The sequence below is a fragment of the Oncorhynchus keta genome, chromosome 33, assembly GCF_023373465.1.
Source record: "Oncorhynchus keta strain PuntledgeMale-10-30-2019 chromosome 33, Oket_V2, whole genome shotgun sequence".
NCBI lineage: Eukaryota > Metazoa > Chordata > Actinopteri > Salmoniformes > Salmonidae > Oncorhynchus > Oncorhynchus keta.
In genome coordinates, this window is record NC_068453.1 from 18963191 (window position 1) to 18979779 (window position 16589).

Consider the following 16589-nt stretch of genomic DNA (forward strand, 5'->3'; position numbering starts at 1 on the left):
GAAGGACTGGCAATTGCATTTATTGTTCTCACTGTATATTAGTCCTTCAACTCAGCATCTTTCCCCATCACTACGGTTTCCTGGATTTATTCTCTCCTTAGGACACCAGCCAATGTGACATTAACTTTGTATATCACTGGATTATGCATTTCCATTTCAAACTGAAACTCTCAGTTTGAAATTCTAGCCATACCTGGGTGTAGAAGGGGAAGGGACCCATGCCCATAGGGGCTTCTCCGTCTTATTTTTCCTCCATTTTCCTCAGCAGTGGAAATTCACTGAGTACTGATTATGGCAGGAGAGTGTTGGCTCAGCTGTGTGCTTTAAGAACCCATGATGTCAGACCCATATTTTCCTTGGAGAGCCTCTCATCAGCTGCATTGTTCCAGGAAACCATGGTCTGTTCTCTGGGCAAGAAAGAGGCCTGCCCAATCGTAGCCCCTTACACCTACAACTCTGCCTGCTGCTATACAGTCCTCAATGCCCCCACCTCCAACCATCCACCCCCACACCAGACAGACTACAAGGCCCCCACCTTTATCTTCACAACAACAAATATCTGCATATAGTGAGCATCCTGGAGCTCCCAGCATTACGTACTCCTCTCCCAGCTCTGTACTGTTTTTGCGAGGAGTTGAGGGTCGGCAATGAAAAGCAGCATCTTAGAACAGGACAAGGAAAGAATATGTTGCTCCACAGAGAACCATAACATGATGCTGCTGCTGGTGTCATCTGGCGAGGTCTTCAGAGGGTTTCGGTTCTGACTGAAAGATGTATTTGACCGGATTACAACACCGCCCCCTGACAGGTGACGTAAGCAGCAGCGAGAGATGATGGGAAAACTGTCCCCACAGCCAGCCATCTCTAAGTTTTGATGGGCATTTAAGCTGTCAAACCCAGAGGGAAACTTTGAACCAAGATAGAAAACATTAAGGCTGTAGCGGCATACTGTGACAAGTCAATCAACAGTTTCATCTGATTTGATATATTTTTACATACATGTCATTATTAAAAGTCATTATTCCCAAAAATAAAGTTATCACCAGTGCACGGTGTCTAGTGTCCTTTGGTTTCTGGTGTCCTTTGACAGCTCTTTGGTCTTGGCCATAGTGGAGATTGGAGTGTGACTGAGGTTGTGGACAGTCTTTTATACCGATAAAAAGTTCAAACAGGTGCCATTAATACAGGTAACGAGTGGAGGACAGAGGAGCCTCTTAAAGAAGAACTTACAAGTTTGTGAGAGCCAGAAATCTTGCTTGTTTGTAGGTGACCAAATACTTATTTCCACCATAATTTGCAAATAAATTCATTAAAAATCCTACAATGTGATTTTCTGGATTGTTTTTCTAATTTTGTCTGTCATAGTTGAAGTGTACCAATGACGAAAATTACAGGCCTCTCATCTTTTTAAGTGGGAGAACTTGCACAATTAGTGGCTGACTAAATACTTTTTTGCCCCACTGTATGTGAGAATGCTATTCATTGACTACAGCTCAGAGTTCAACACCATTGTGCCCTCAAAGCTCATCACTAAGCTAAGGATCCTGGGACTAAACATCTCCCTCTGCAACTGGATCCTGGACTTGCTGAAGGGCCACCCCCAGGTGGTACGGGTAGGTAACAACATCTGTCACACTGATCCTCAGTACAGGGAGGCCCCTCAGGGGTACGTGCTCAGTCCCCTCTTATACTCCCTGTTCACCCACGACTGCATTGCCAAGCATGACTCCAACAGCATCATTAAGTTTACCGACAACAGTGGTAGTGGCCTGATCACCAACAACAATGAGACAGCCTATAGGGAGGAGGTCAGAGACCTGGCATTGTGGTACCAGGATAACAACCTAACCCTCAATGTGATCAAGACCAAGGAGAAGATTGTAGACTACAGGAAAAGGAGGACCGAGCACATCCCCATTCTCATTGACAGGGCTGTAGAGGAGCAGGTTGAGAGGTTCAAGTTCCTTGGCATCCACATCACCAACAAACTATTATGGTCCAAACACACCAAGACAGTCATGAAGAGGGCACGACAAAACCTATTCACTCACAGGAGACTGAAAAGATTTGTCATGGCTCTTCAGATCCTCAAAAAGTTCTACAGCTGCACCATCGAGAGCTGGTTGCATCATTGCCTGGTATGGCAACTGCGTACAGCCCAGCACATCACTGGGGCCAAGCCTCCTGTCATGCAGGACCTCTATACCAGACAGTTTCAGAAGAAGGCCCCAAAAAATGCAGAAGACTCCAGCCACCGTAGTCATAGACTGTTCTCTTTGCTACCGCATGGCAAGTGGTTCCAAAAGGCTTCTTAACAGCTTCTACCCGAGCCATAAGACTTCTGAACAGCTAATCAAATGGCTACCCGGACTATTTGCATTGTCCCCACCCCATTTTTACGCTGCTGCTACTCTCTGTTTATTATCCATGCATAGTCACTTTACCTCTACCTACATGTACACTACCATTCAAAAGTTTGGGGTCACTTAGACATTTCCTTGTTTTTGAAAGAAAAGCCATTTTTTTTGTCTATTAAAATAACATCACATTGATCAGAAATACAGTGTAGACATTGTTAATGTTGTAAATGACTATTGTAGCTGGAAACGGCAGATTTTTAATGGAATATCTACATAGGTGTACCGAGGCCCATTATCAGCAACCATCACTCCTGTGATCCAAAGGCACGTTGTGTTAGCTAATCCAAGTTTATCATTTTAAAAGGCTAATTGATCATTAGAAAACCTGTTTGCAATTATGTTAGCACAGCTGAAAACTGTTGTCCTGATTAAAGAAGCAATAAAACTGGCCTTCTTTAGACTAGTTGAGTATCTGGAGCATCAGCATTTGTTGGGTTCGATTACAGGCTAAAAATGGCAAGAAACAAAGAGCTTTATTCTGAAACTCGTCAGTTTGTTCTTGTTCTGAGAAATGAAGGCTATTCCATGTGAGAAAATGCCAGAAACTGAAGATCTCGTACAGCGCTGTGTACTACTCCCTTCACAAAACAGTCCAAGCTGTCTCTAACCAGAATAGAAAGAGGAGTGGAAGACTGAACAAGAGGACTGAACAACTGAACAAGAGGACAATTATACTAGAGTGTCTAGTTTGAGAAACAGACGGCTCACAAGTCCTCTACTGGCAGCTTCATTAAATAGTACCCGCAAAACACCAGTCTCAACATCAACAGTGAAGAGGCGACTCCGGGATTTCATAAGGGTTTTCTAATGATCAATTAGCCTAGTGTAGATATTACACTAAAAATCAGCCGTTTCCAGCTACAATAGTTATTTACAACATTAAGAATGTCTTTCTGACCAATTTGATGTTATTTTAATGGACACATTTTTGGGATTCTTTCAAAAACAAGGCCATTTCTAGGTGACCCCAAACTTTTGAACGGTAGTGTACATATTGCCTCAATTACCTCCACTAACTGGTGTCCCAACACAAAACTGAATTGTTGGTTAAAGGCATTAAGGGCATGAAAATAAGCATTTCACTCTAAGGTACACCTGTTGTATTCGGCGCATGTGACAAAACATTTTAATGTTTTCGGCAAGGAGATATATAGGATACTAGCCTCCAAAACATAACCTAAACTCCAAATCAAATCTCCCAACCTACAACCTGATTTTGGACGAAATTACCTGGAATGATTCCTACTACCAAAGATTCTTATTTCCAAGCTACATTTACACCTGCATTGTTTGCTGTTTGGGGTTTTAGGCTGGGTTTCTGTACAGCACCTTGAGATATCAGCTGATGTACGAAGGGCTATACAAATACATTTGATTTAATTTGACATAGCAAATGCTCTGGCAAACAAACAACAGAAACCTGAAAACACCATCCAACCTGGAACGGAGTGATTCATGTTTAGTCTGAAGCTACTTTTAAAGTCAAGAAGAAAAATACATTACAATGATATATTTTACTTTATAAGGACTGAATCCTAAGTTAAGGCAACCAAGCTTGCTAGGACAGAACATATCTGACTTCAACTTCAATTAGCACTGGGGTGTGAAGTGAGAGGTGTCAAAGCCCTTGAGCCCAACAATGGCATGAGAGTTTCACAGCCTACCCCACCAAAATGAAGAGGCCTTTGAAGCCCCCTCCCACTATTCAGAGGTCATAACAATACAGTAAACTCTGGATGTAAAAGATGATATGGCACGAAAAGAAGGGGTGTTAGCGATGGGTGGAAACTCAGGATATTAGACAACGAGGACTCCGAGTCAGCCAACGTTAACCTGTACAAGTCTGGAACAGTAATGGTAGGGGGCAACCCCAAACAGTTTCAGCTGGACTTTCACATTTTTTTTTTATTTTTTTATTTTACCTTTACTTTACTAGGCAAGTCAGTTAAGAACAAATTCTTATTTTCAATGACGGCCTAGGAACAGTGGATTAACTGCCTGTTCAGGGGCAGAACGACAGATTTTGTACCTTGTCAGCTTGGGGATTTGAACTTGCAACCTTTCAACTAGTCCAATGCTCTAACCACTAGGCTACCCTGCCGCCACATAATCAAAGAGATCGCTTATCCTGCTGAGCTCTCTCTTGAGAAAGATACCACCACCCCACCCCGAGCGTGTCAGACCAGACCTCTTCATTATACAACCCCACATACGAGCAACCCCAAGCAGAAAGTCAACCTCCCAGCACTACCCTCATTGAAATTACAAATAAATTCACCCAGCTGGAGGGAAGACAGGTTGAGCTGTAACAGCAGGTTAACACTACTCCAGTCAGCACAAAAGAATGTCCAGCTCAACAACACCCCCTCAACTAGACCCTGAGAGCTGTAGTTGGATAGAGACATATCTGCACTCTGGACTGTGGCGAGACAACATCAACAGAAGAAAGAGCAGGAGCAGGAGAAGAACAGAGCACTAGAGGAGAGGAACAGAGTGCTGGATGAAAGGGTGAGGGGGATGGAGTGTGACAGAGGTCCCCTGGGCTTGTGACAGAGAACAACCCATTAGAGAGCTGGCTAACCCCACAGAGAAGAAAGTAGAACAGCCCACCTCAGCCCCTGACCAAAGTCTTGACACCACAGCAGAACAGTCCACCCCAGACCCTGACCATAGCCTCGACATCACAGCAGGACAGTCCAATAAAGAACCCCAAGCACAGGGGATCCCACCCCCTCTGAGCACCTCCCCATGTCAGCCCCCCCAGAGGACATACACAAGGCACAGATTGTACTACTTATGGACTCAAGTGGGAAATATATACAAGAAATAAACGTTTTCCCAAACACACAATGTTTAAACTCTGGTGTCCAAACACCCAGCACGCCCTAGACCTTCTGTCTGAGGACAAACTAGGGTCACCCAGCCATATAATAATACACACAGGCACAAATGACCTGAGAGCACAGCAGGAAAGGGTGTCTACAGCACTCAAGGGAGTAATTGAAAAAGATGATTCTACTTTTCCCAACGCAGAAGTGGTTATCTCCACCCTGCTTCCATGAAGACTTCCACCTTGCTACCATACAGCAGGTAAACACAAGTATTTCCCATGACTGTGACTCAAAACCAAATGTTTACCTGGCCCACCACTCCACCCTTGACTTGAACAGCCTTTACGACCAGGTCCACCTATATAAGGCAGCAGTGCCCCCTTTTGCCCGGACCCTAAAGGACATCGCCCTCAAACGCAGCCCCAACACCTCACAGGAGCAACAGATCAATAGACACGCTTTGCGGCATGCTGAGTGTGTACATAGTCAAATGGTAGGCGTCGAGGGGACTCCTGCAGTAGGTATACCTACAGCTCATCTCTTGGCAGTAGTACTGTAGAATACTTTATCATTGACCTCAACTCAGAGTCTCTTAGAACATTCACAGTCAGCCCACAGCAAAATCACAATTGATTTTGAACAGAGCAATACTCAAAAATTCTACTCAATAAGGAACTGATTAATATTAAGAAATGCTATAGATGGAAGGAAAGTACTGTGGAAACCTACTAAACAGTATATTTGACTTCGCAGCTTCCCTATCAAATCAAAAAACATCAAACAGAAAACCGAAGAACAATAATAACAATGACAAATGGTTTGATGAAGAATGCAAAATCCTAAGAAATAAATTGTTTTTGGTTGGATAGGTTTCTCAGAGACCCAGAAAACCTGAGCCTACGCCTTCACAATGGTAAATCACTAAAACAATACAGAAATACACTAAGGAAAAAGGAGCAGAACTTCAGAAATCAGCTCAATGTAAACCCATAGACTCTAACCACTTCTGGGAAAATTGGAAAACACTAAACAAACAACATGAAGAGTTATTATCCAAAATGTATATTTATATGTAAACCACTTCTCCAATCATTTTGGCTCTATAACAAAGAACAAAGAACAAACAACAAAAACATATAAACTCAGCAAAAAAAGAAACATCCCTTTTTCAGGACCCTGTCTTTCAAAGATAATTCCTAAAAATCCAAATAGCTTCATTGTACATGGTTTAAACACTGTTTCTCATGCTTGTTCAATGAACCATGAACAATGAATGAACATGCACCTGTGGGACAGTCGTTAAGACACTAACAGCTTACAGACAGTGGGCAATTAAGGTAACAGTTATGAAAACTTAGGACACTAAAGAGGCCTTTCTACTGACTCTGAAAAACAACAAATGAAAGATTCCCAGGGTTCCTGCTCATCTGCGTGAACGTGCCTTAGGCATGCTGCAAGGAGGCATGAGGACTGCAGATGTGGCAAGGGCAATACATTCCAATGTCCATAGTGTGAGATGCCTAAGACAGAGCTACAGGGAGACAGGACAGACAGCTGATCATCCTCGCAGTGGCAGACTATGTGTAACACCTGCACAAGATCGGAACATCCGAACATCACACCTGCAGGACAGGTACAGGATGGCAACAACAACTGCCAGAGTTACACCAGGAATGCACAATTCCTCCATCATTGCTCAGACTGTCTGCAATAGGCTGAGAGAGGCTGGACGGAGGGCTTGTAAGCCTGTTGTAATGCAGGACCTTACCAGACATCACCGGGAACATTGTCGCCTATGGGCACAAACCTACCATCGATGGACCAGACAGGACTGGCAAAAAAGTGCTCTTCAATAACGAGTTGCGGTTTTGTCTCACCAGGGGTGATGGTCGTATTCGCATTTATCATCAAAGGAATGAGCGTTACACCGAGGTCTGTACTCTGGAGCGGGATCGATTTGGAGGTGAAAGGTCCGTCATATGTTGCTGTGACAACCACCCCAGCCTAAGACTGAGCTTGTTGTCATTGCAGGCAATCTCAAACCTGTGCGTTACAGGGAAGACATCCTCCTTCCTCCTGTGGTACCCTTCCTGCAGGCTCATCCGGACATGACCCTCCAGCATGACAATGACACCAGCCATACTGCTCGTTCTGTGCATGATTTTCTGTAAGATAGGAATGTCAGTGTTCTGCCATGGCCAGCGAAGAGTCCAGATCGCAATCCCATTGAGCACATCTGGGACCTGTTGGATCGGAGGGTGGGAGCACTGGCCATTCCCCCAGAAATGTCCGGGAACTTGCAGGTGCCTTGGTGGAAGAGTGAGGTAACATCTCACAACAAGAACTGGCAAATCTGGTGCAGTCCATGAGGAGGAGATGCACTGCAGTACTTAATGCAGCTGGTGGCCACACCAGATTCTGACTGTTACTTTTGATTTTGACAAACCCTTTGTTCAGGGACACATTATTCCATTTCTGTTAGTCACATGTCTGTGGAACTTGTTCAGTTTATGTCTCAGTTATTATGTTTATACAAATATTTACACATGTTAAGTTTGCTGAAAATAAACAAACAGTTGACAGTGAGAGGACGTTTCTATTTTTGCTGAGTTTACATGATCAAATACAAATCTTAGAATCAACAATTAAAGACTACCAGAACCCACTGGATTCTCCAATTACATTGAATGAACTACAGGACAAAATACAAATCCAAAAAGGCCTATGGTGTTGATGGTACTCTCAATTAAATGATAAAATATACAGACCACAAATTCCAATTGGCTATACTTAAACTCTTTAACATCTTCCTTAGCTCTGGCATCTTCCCCAATATTTGGAAACAAGGACTGATCACCCCAATCCACAAAAGTGGAGACAAATTTGACCCCAATAACTAGTGGGATATGTGTCAACAGCAATCTTGGGAAAATCCTCTGCATTATCGTACATTTCCACAGTGAAAACAATGTACTTGCAACTTTTGACCAAATTACCATAAGACAGACCATATGTTCACCCTCCACACTTTAATTGACAAACAGACCAAAACAAAGGCAAAATATTCTTATGCTTTGTTGATTTCAAAAAAGCTTTTGACTCAATTTGGCATGAGGGTTTGCTATACACATTGGTGGAAGGTGGTGTTGGTGGAAAAACATACGACATTACAAAATCCATGCACACAACAACAAGTGTGTGGTTAAAATAAAATAAAAAACACATTTCTTTCCACAGGGCCATGGGGTGAGACAGGGATGCAGCTTAAGCCCCACCCTCTTCAACATATATACAGTAGGGCAAAAAGGTATTTAGTCAGCCACCAATTGTGCAAGTTCTACCACTTAAAAATATGAGAGGCCTGTAATTTTCATCATAGGTACACTTCAACTATGACAGACAAATTGAGAAAAACAATTCCAGATAATCACATTGTAGGATTTTTATTGAATTTATTTGCAAATTATGGAGGGAAATAAGTATTTGGTCAATAACAAAAGTTTCTCAATACTTTGTTATATACCCTTTGTTGGCAATGACAGAGGTCAAATGTTTTCTGTAAGTCTTCACAAGGTTTTCACACACTGTTGCTGGTATTTTGGCCCATTCCTCCATGCAGATCTCCTCTAGAGCAGTGATGTTTTTGGGCTGTTGCTGGGCAACAGGGACATTCAACTCTCTCCAAAGATTTTCTATGGGGTTGAGATCTGGAGACTGGCTAGGCCACTCCAGGACCTTGAAATGTTTCTTACGAAGCCACTCTTCATTGCCCGGGCAGTGTGTTTGGGATCATTGTCATGCTGAAAGACCCAGCCATGATTCATCTTCAATGCCCTTGCTGATGGAAGGAGGTTTTCACTCAAAATCTCACGATACATGGCCCCATTCATTCTTTCCTTTACACGGATCAGTCGTCCTGGTCCCTTTGCAGAAAAACAGCCCCAAAGCATGATGTTTCCACCCCCATGCTTCACAGTAGGTATGGTGTTCTTTGGATGCAACTCAGCATTCTTTGTCCTCCAAACACAACGAGTTGATTTTTTACCAAAAAGTTATATTTTGGTTTCATCTGACCACATGATATTCTCCCAATCTTCTTCTGGATCATCCAAATGCTCTCTAGCAAACTTCAGACGGGCCTGGACATGTGCTGGCTTAAGCAGGGGGACACGTCTGGCCTGCAGAATTTGAGTCTCTGGCAGCGTAGTGTGTTACTGATGGTAGGCTTTGTTACTCTCATCCCAGCTCTCTGCAGGTCATTCACCCACTGTTCTTGTGATCATTTTGACTCCACGGGGTGAGATCTTGCGTGGAGCCCCAAATCGAGGGAGATTATCAGTGGTCTTGTATGTCTTCCATTTCCTAGTAATTGCTCCCACAGTTGATTTCTTCAAACCAAGCTGCTTACCTATCGCAGATTCAGTCTTCCCAGACTGGTACAGGTCTACAATGTGGTTTCTGGTGTCCTTTGACAGCTCTTTGGTCTTGGCCATAGTGGAGTTTGGAGTGTGACTGTTTGAGGTTGTGGACAGGTGTCTTTTATACTGATAACAAGTTCAAACAGGTGCCATTAATACAGGTAACGAGTAGAGGACAGAGGAGCCTCTTAAAGAAGAAGTTACAGGTCTGTGAGAGCCAGAAATCTTGCTTGTTTGTAGGTGACCAAATACTTATTTTCCACCATAATTTGCAAATAAATTCATTAAAAATCCTACAATGTGATTTTCTGGATTTGTTTCCCTCATTTTGTCTGTCATAGTTGAAGTGTACCTATGATGAAAATTACAGGCCTCTCTCATATTTTTAAGTGGGAGAACTTGCACAATTGGTGGCTGACTAAATACTTTTTTGCCCCACTGTACATCAATGAAATGGTGAAGGCACTAGAAGTCTGCAGCACACGGCCTCACCCTACAGGAATCTGAAGTCAAATGTCTACTTTTTGCTGATTATCTGGTGCTTCTGTCCCCAACCAAGGAGGGCCGACAACAGCACCTAGATCTTCTGCACAGATTCTGTCAGACCTGGGCCTTGACAGTAAATCTCAGTAAGACAAAAATAATGGTGTTCCAAAAAATATCCAGTTTCCAGGACCACAAATACAAATTCCATCTCGACACCGTTCCCTTAAAGCACACACAAAACTATACATACAGTGAGGGAAAAAAGTATTTGATACGTCTGCCCACTGACAAAGAATTGATCCGTCTATAATTTTAATCGTAGGTTTCTTTGAACAGTGAGGGACAGAATAACAACGAAAAAATCCAGAAAAACGCATGTCAAAAATGTTATAAATTGATTTGCATTTTAATGAGCATAGCCTTGCTATTGACAAAGGCTGCCAAAGAGAAGACAGGCTGTGACACTGCCCACAAAATGAGGTGGAAACTGAGCTGCACTTCCTAACCTCCTGCCAAATGTGTGACCATATTAGAGACATATTTCCCTCAGATTACACAGATCCACAAAGAATTTTTTAAAAACAAATCAAATTTAGGTAAACTCCCATATCTACTGGGTGAAATACCACAGTGAGCAATCACAGCAGCAAGGTTCGTGACATGTTGCCACAAGGGCAACCAGTAAATGCAACCTATATTTATGTTTATTTATTTTCCCTTTTGTACTTTCACCTTTTGCACATTATTACAACACTGTAAATAGACATATTACCTTTGAAATGTCTTTATTCTTTTGGAACTGTTGTAAGTGTAATGTTTACTGTTCATTTTGTATTGTTATTTACCCATTTCACTTGTTTTTGCAATGTAAACATGTGTTTCCCATGCCAATAAAACCCCTTCAATTGGAAATTTAATTGAGAGGGGGAGATAGAGTGAGGGAGGGAGATAGAGAGGGAGGGGGATAGAGAGGGAGGGATATAAAGAGAGATAGAAAGAGAGAGGTTAAAACAACAGATATTGAAGCTGCCAGGTTGAGTTGTGCTGCTCCTGGAACAGTTGGGCCCCTGTGGACCAGTTCAGTCCGTCACTAGAGCCCCTCAGCCTCCAACAAAAATACTCACAAAATAAAGGCTGTGCACTCCAAGTAAAATCACTTCAGCTGAGTTCAATAACTATTATTCATGTCCCATTTCTCCATCCCTCTGCTGTAGCTACTGTGATGTTAATAAGGTAAGCCCGTGTCTGTTTTCCTAAGACCTGAAGAGGAGCTTGGGAGAGCTATGTCAACAAAGGCTTTTGTTTTGATTTGTAAAACTCCTCCTTGCTCATTTACCTAAACTCACAGCCATTACCCTTGTGAACACAAGGTGATCTGCCATGTAAGCCACAGATGGCGGTCAGTGGGCTTCTCATTATGGGTAGGGCCTAGCCCTGGGGCAATGAAGCTAACACTCAATGTTCTAATGACTAGAACCCAGAGTTCTTCCTGACTAGTGACCATGGGATCAGAACAGAATAAACTATAGTTACATAGCCTATAACTAGCGCCTGGAGTATGTTGTCAGAAAAGTCAGGGACTTTCTCCCACCTAATACCCAACCGGTAAGGCTGTATACTCAATCACCAATAGGTTAGTTCGGTTGATGCTACCCGGGTCTCTGTTTTCATTCTCTATGGGTCTTGTTGAAGTCTGATGACTTGACCTTAGTGACCCAACCTTCTGTAGCTCAGTTGGTAGAGCATGGCGCTTGTAACGCCAGGGTAGTGGGTTCGATCCCCGGGACCACCCATACGTAGAATGTATGCACACATGACTGTAAGTCGCTTTGGATAAAAGCGTCTGCTAAATGGCATATATTATTATTATTATATTATTCTCTCCCCACAGAGCATTAATGCCTGTAACCATTGACGTAGTTTGGTGATGATAACTCACTGTAGGCAATCTGTTGGTTTCTTTCAGATTGCACAGTAGGCATATGTTCCACCATTTACTTTCCACCTTTGAAAGTGACCAGCATTGAGAAGTGAGACCTTTGTGAGACTAATTTGAGACCTACGATCTTTGAGGGGCCTGAGGAGACCCCTCTACAGGAGGGAAGAGATGACTTTTGAAAAGACGTTGCCCCCCCACTTTCAAATACAGCACGTCCTTACATCCGACAGTAATCCAGCTATTATTCACCTACCCTCCCTTCTGATTAGACTACATAAAGGAGCATTCAAAGCTGCTTTACAAATTTGCTATGACCTGTGCCATGTTATCCTTTTCAATGACGACATGGGCCAAGCTCAGCAGGAGACTTCAAATCTCCTCTACACACATATGGCTTTGTAATGATGATTTTTTTTTTTTAATCCACTGTTTTGGCTTTTCGTGATATAAAAGAGCTGATGGGCCACTGACCAACAGTCATCACAGGTGAGCGTAACTGAAGTCCACTCTCAATTACCTTCGCAAGGCCGTTAGGACCAAGATAATATAGTACGAATCATGATCCCCCTATACTCTGTTATATTCACACTAATGCTGTTCTCTGAGTTTAACACCGGCTCGGTCATCTTTGCTGTACAGACAGGCAAGCTGGACGAGGGTAGGACAGAGCAGGAGAGCCTGCGATCGATACTAGGCGAAGACACAATGAGCGACAACACTCTGGCTGCCCCGAGGTTCAGACAGGAGCCTGTCCTGGACAACAGACTGGGCGACGAAGAGGACAACACAAAGTATCTCATCCTTTCAGTAAGTATCTTCCTTCATCCATGTCCATCCTCATACCAATCTCCCTCTTAACTCATCTTCATCAGTAGCAGCATCAATACAATGTTATCCATATGCCAACATTTTACATTTTGCTCAAACTTGAGGCATCAAACAAAGATGAAAGTGATAGCTGTTTATCTTGATTAGAGTCACACAGTGGCAACATGTACGATAATGTATCCACTCCAAAGGTTTGGTAGTCATGTGGAGTGATTCAGTTTGTCTAGCATCTGTATGTCATGCAAGTCATGGACATGGTTATCTTTGTAGTAATGGAACAGAAGGAAAGAGCGATGAGGACAGGAGTTGTAAAGCCACACAGATTAGATGTCTGGATAACTGGGGCCCCTCTCATACTGGTTTCATATGGCCTGGCTCAGGACCAGACTCCAGAAAGCCAGGGTTTGAGACCCAGAAGATCTGTGCCGCTTCTTAAAAATGGCCATCTGGCAAATGGCATGCATCAATCCCAAATGAATGGAAAAGAAAAACACACCATCTCAATTAATTTTGACATTGGATTCTATTGCCCTTTCATGTGTATTGTTGTATCATGCAAGCTAGATAACCTTCGGCTTTGGCTCACCAGACCTGATTGTGCAATAGAATCATCAGTGGACAGAGTATACCAATGTAGAGGCTGGCTGATCCACTCTAATGGAAGCCTGCCAGACAGTGATCTAGCCTTCTGTCCCACAGGACATTGGACTGAAAGGGCACACCAGACATGGCATGAACACAGCTTTCTCCCGAGCCCTTCCTGTCCTCCCCGACCGAGCCACAGATCACTCTCCCGCTGAATATAGCCTGAAAGTAGAGCGCAGGGAGGCCGACCTTGAGAGTAAGTATCGACCAGCAACTTCCTGTTATTTTTCCTTTCTACGGTCCCTGTATCCGTTCAATCTTGGGCATTAGAAAGATCCAGGTCACCGTCATTCCGCATGTCAAATGGGTGACGATACTAGCATTAAAAGCATAACTGAGTGTGTTGATACTTTTGCCCATGATGTTCCATTCATTATTTGGAACAAGAGTTTTATCTGCTGGACTTGTGACATTTCAGACATATAAAAGCAACAAATTGAAGACTATAGAAGGTTATGACAGCATTATTAAAAAGAGCTAATGCTTTAAAATAACTGCAATTCTACCAATTTTATTCCCTGCAGTGCTACGATGCATGATAGGACGAGTGTATCGACCCTGTTGGCAAGCATAAGAGTTTGGTGGATCCTACACTGCTGCCCTGCCGTCTGTCAATCTCCTGCAAAAACAAATATGCTTTCCTTCTCTGTTCCATGGTTTTACAACATGTATAAAATCAAATAACTATTAAAATGGTTTTGAAATACAATCGTACGCTTCAATTCTTCATCATACAGGTAAATCAAATACGAAACAGTATAGAATTTATTATAGTAGTAGTGAAGATGCATGTAAGAGAGGAGAAGTGTCTGGCGGGGGGCTTTTGTCTAAAAGGGAGATAAACTGCAGGCCAATCCTCCACAGATCGGCTATCAAACAGATCTGCTTGGGTTTCAACCACTCTCAGACTTTCCATATTGCCTCAACAGCTCTTCTGCATCACACTCTCCCAGACACACCACAGCTGGTGATCTTTCTTTCAAAATGATTTCTGTCAATCGTTGGAAAGCACAGAGGAAAAAATAAATAAAAAGTACAATAAATCCTCTGAAATCAGGCCAAGCGCCACTGCGGGAAAACAAGTGCAATTGATTCCGGAACATTCAGCTTCAAAGACAACAGACCATTGATTAAATAAAGCGCCATTACTAGTACTGCCTTCAACTTCATTACGACAATGAGTAGCTCACAATCTGAAAAAGCTGGTGAGCTTGCCCTGTCCTGCAATCAGTTTCTTCTTACTGGGGGCTTTAGCCCCACCATTCTTCCCTGTCAATCTGGTGGGGAGTTTCTTCAGAGGGGGATGGTTCCCTGACCCACAGTGGTCGCTACAATCCACCAGCTTCCGTTTACAGCCCTTGCTGCTTCCTTCTGTCTGGATGTTGGTCTTCCGACTGCCCACGCCGACACTGCTGCTCGGGGCATCATTTCCACTCCTGGGCCCTAGCGCTGTGGCAACCCCCCGGGTCTTGCCTCCTCCCTGGGCCTCTTTCCTCCCAGCCTCTGGGTAAACCTCCACTGGAGAGAGGAAACCGTAATAGAGCTTAACAATTGGCGGTGAAAAAAAATTGACATAACAAGAGAGGAAGGGGGGATCTGATGAAATTGCTGACGTTAGCCTGCAGTTTAACAGCCAGAGTGTTTATTCTAGCGAGCTGAAAGTGAACATTTGTCATGTAACCCGATGGAGCGGAGCCTGGATTCCCACAGAAAGAAAGAGTAGGGGGGAGGTTAGGTTTTTACTACAGATGTGGGGGCGGCCAGGTTTTATAAAATGGGGAATCATTTAAAGGTTGATCGTAAGTACCAGTCCCAAGGAAGGGACTGGGCAGGGTTCGAGGTCTGGGCTGAGAAGGTGGATCTGGGCATAAAGCCGAATCGGTGGCGTCAGAGGGAATAGAAGCCATTCCCTTAAGGGGGGCATGTAGCTACGCTGCACTATGTGAGGAAGTCTGGAGCAGTTCGCCAGCATGCATGATTAGTACATGCAGTTACAAGTCTCTGCTGAGAAAGGGAGAATGAAGTCACAACCACACATTTTTTTTTACCTCTGCCCAGCTCCTTGACAGCAGAGGTGGAGTCCACAGTAGTGATGGTCTGCTTAGGAGCCGGGTGCACACAGGTGGTGACCTGGATGGTGCTGGGGAAGTCCAGGATGCGGTTGAGGGGCAGCTCCGAGTCATCCTGGTACGTGCAGGCAAACTGAGATCGGATGGTTCTGGCCTTAAAAAAAAAAAAAATAATTAGGATCAGGTGCACTAGATTGGAGTTGAAGTGAAGATACAAGATGGTAGCACTCCAGGAATGGGCTTGTTTATTCAAACAGAAAATTGTGACGTAAGGAGGTTTTATCAGCCAAGCCGCCATTAGACAATGAACCTAGTTGCCCATTTATTTATTTTTTAGCTGATCTGGAGGACAGTCAAGAAAAGTAGTGCGTCTGATCTCCAGGGACCACAATCCCAGCAGCCCCAGGGGTATATTATGATTAATCTAGCGCTACTCAGGTTTTTCTAAAGCTAGCTTGGTTTAGTTAACTTCACATTCTCAGGATTCATCCATACTACGACAGTGTATATTGCTTGTCCGCCTGCCGCTAATGCTAGCAGGCTTGTAACTATGCATGTCGCAGAAGGCTAGTCAAACGCTTCGAGACAATGCCGAAGCATTAATCCATGGGCGAGTCAGTGCCACTTTAATTTGTGATGAAATCAAAATGAAAGAAGTCAAAGCAAATCCTGCAGGAGATGGTGTTTAACTGGGTTGAAGTGCAGTGTTTATTTTAATATATTTTTGCTGTCGTGCGCTTATCAATGCACAAACACCTCCCACACTCCTATTGATAAAATAACGTTACATCAGAGTAAAACTTGTGTGAGTGAAGTTTCAAATGCATCGTAATTACTAAAGTGCAATTTAAGACTAATTTGGGTTAAATGCCTTGCTCAAAAGGCGCAACAGCTTTTTCACAAGTTGGATCGGGGAGTCAAACCAGCGACTAAGATAAATGCATGCTTCACAT

The 16589-nt window shown here is 43.4% G+C and overlaps 2 protein-coding genes across 3 annotated transcripts in view; one reads left to right on the forward strand and one right to left on the reverse strand.

Moving 5' to 3' along the window:
- The first annotated feature begins 12038 nt into the window (after positions 1–12038).
- pmch (pro-melanin-concentrating hormone) lies at positions 12039–14276 on the forward strand. 2 transcript variants are annotated; one of them, XM_035748912.2, is made up of 3 exons: positions 12039–12901; positions 13622–13763; positions 14092–14276. In XM_035748912.2, the coding sequence occupies exons 1-3, from the start codon at positions 12653–12655 to the stop codon at positions 14139–14141; spliced, it is 441 nt and encodes a 146-aa protein (XP_035604805.1). In that variant the 5' UTR covers positions 12039–12652; the 3' UTR covers positions 14142–14276. The 2 variants fall into 2 exon arrangements, with proteins under 2 accessions (XP_035604805.1, XP_052348320.1); XM_052492360.1 differs by lacking the exon at positions 14092–14276 and having other exon boundaries at positions 13622–14085.
- A 38-nt stretch (positions 14277–14314) lies between these two features.
- Positions 14315–16589, reverse strand: part of parpbp (PARP1 binding protein) — a 29900-nt gene continuing 27625 nt past the window's right edge. Inside the window, exons 10-11 of the mRNA XM_035748911.1 lie at positions 15616–15790; positions 14315–15085 (exon numbers count right to left, since the gene is read on the reverse strand). Coding sequence (XP_035604804.1) covers positions 14754–15085; positions 15616–15790 — 507 coding nt within the window. The 3' untranslated portion in view covers positions 14315–14753. The remainder of the gene's footprint in view (positions 15086–15615; positions 15791–16589) is intronic.

Coding starts and splice junctions, on each gene's coding strand:
- pmch (XM_052492360.1), top strand. CDS start 12,653: ATGATCCCCCTATACTCTGTTATATTCACACTAATGCTGTTCTCTGAG. Junction 12,902..13,621: donor CAAAGTATCTCATCCTTTCA/GTAAGTATCTTC, acceptor TCTGTCCCACAG/GACATTGGACTGAAAGGGCA.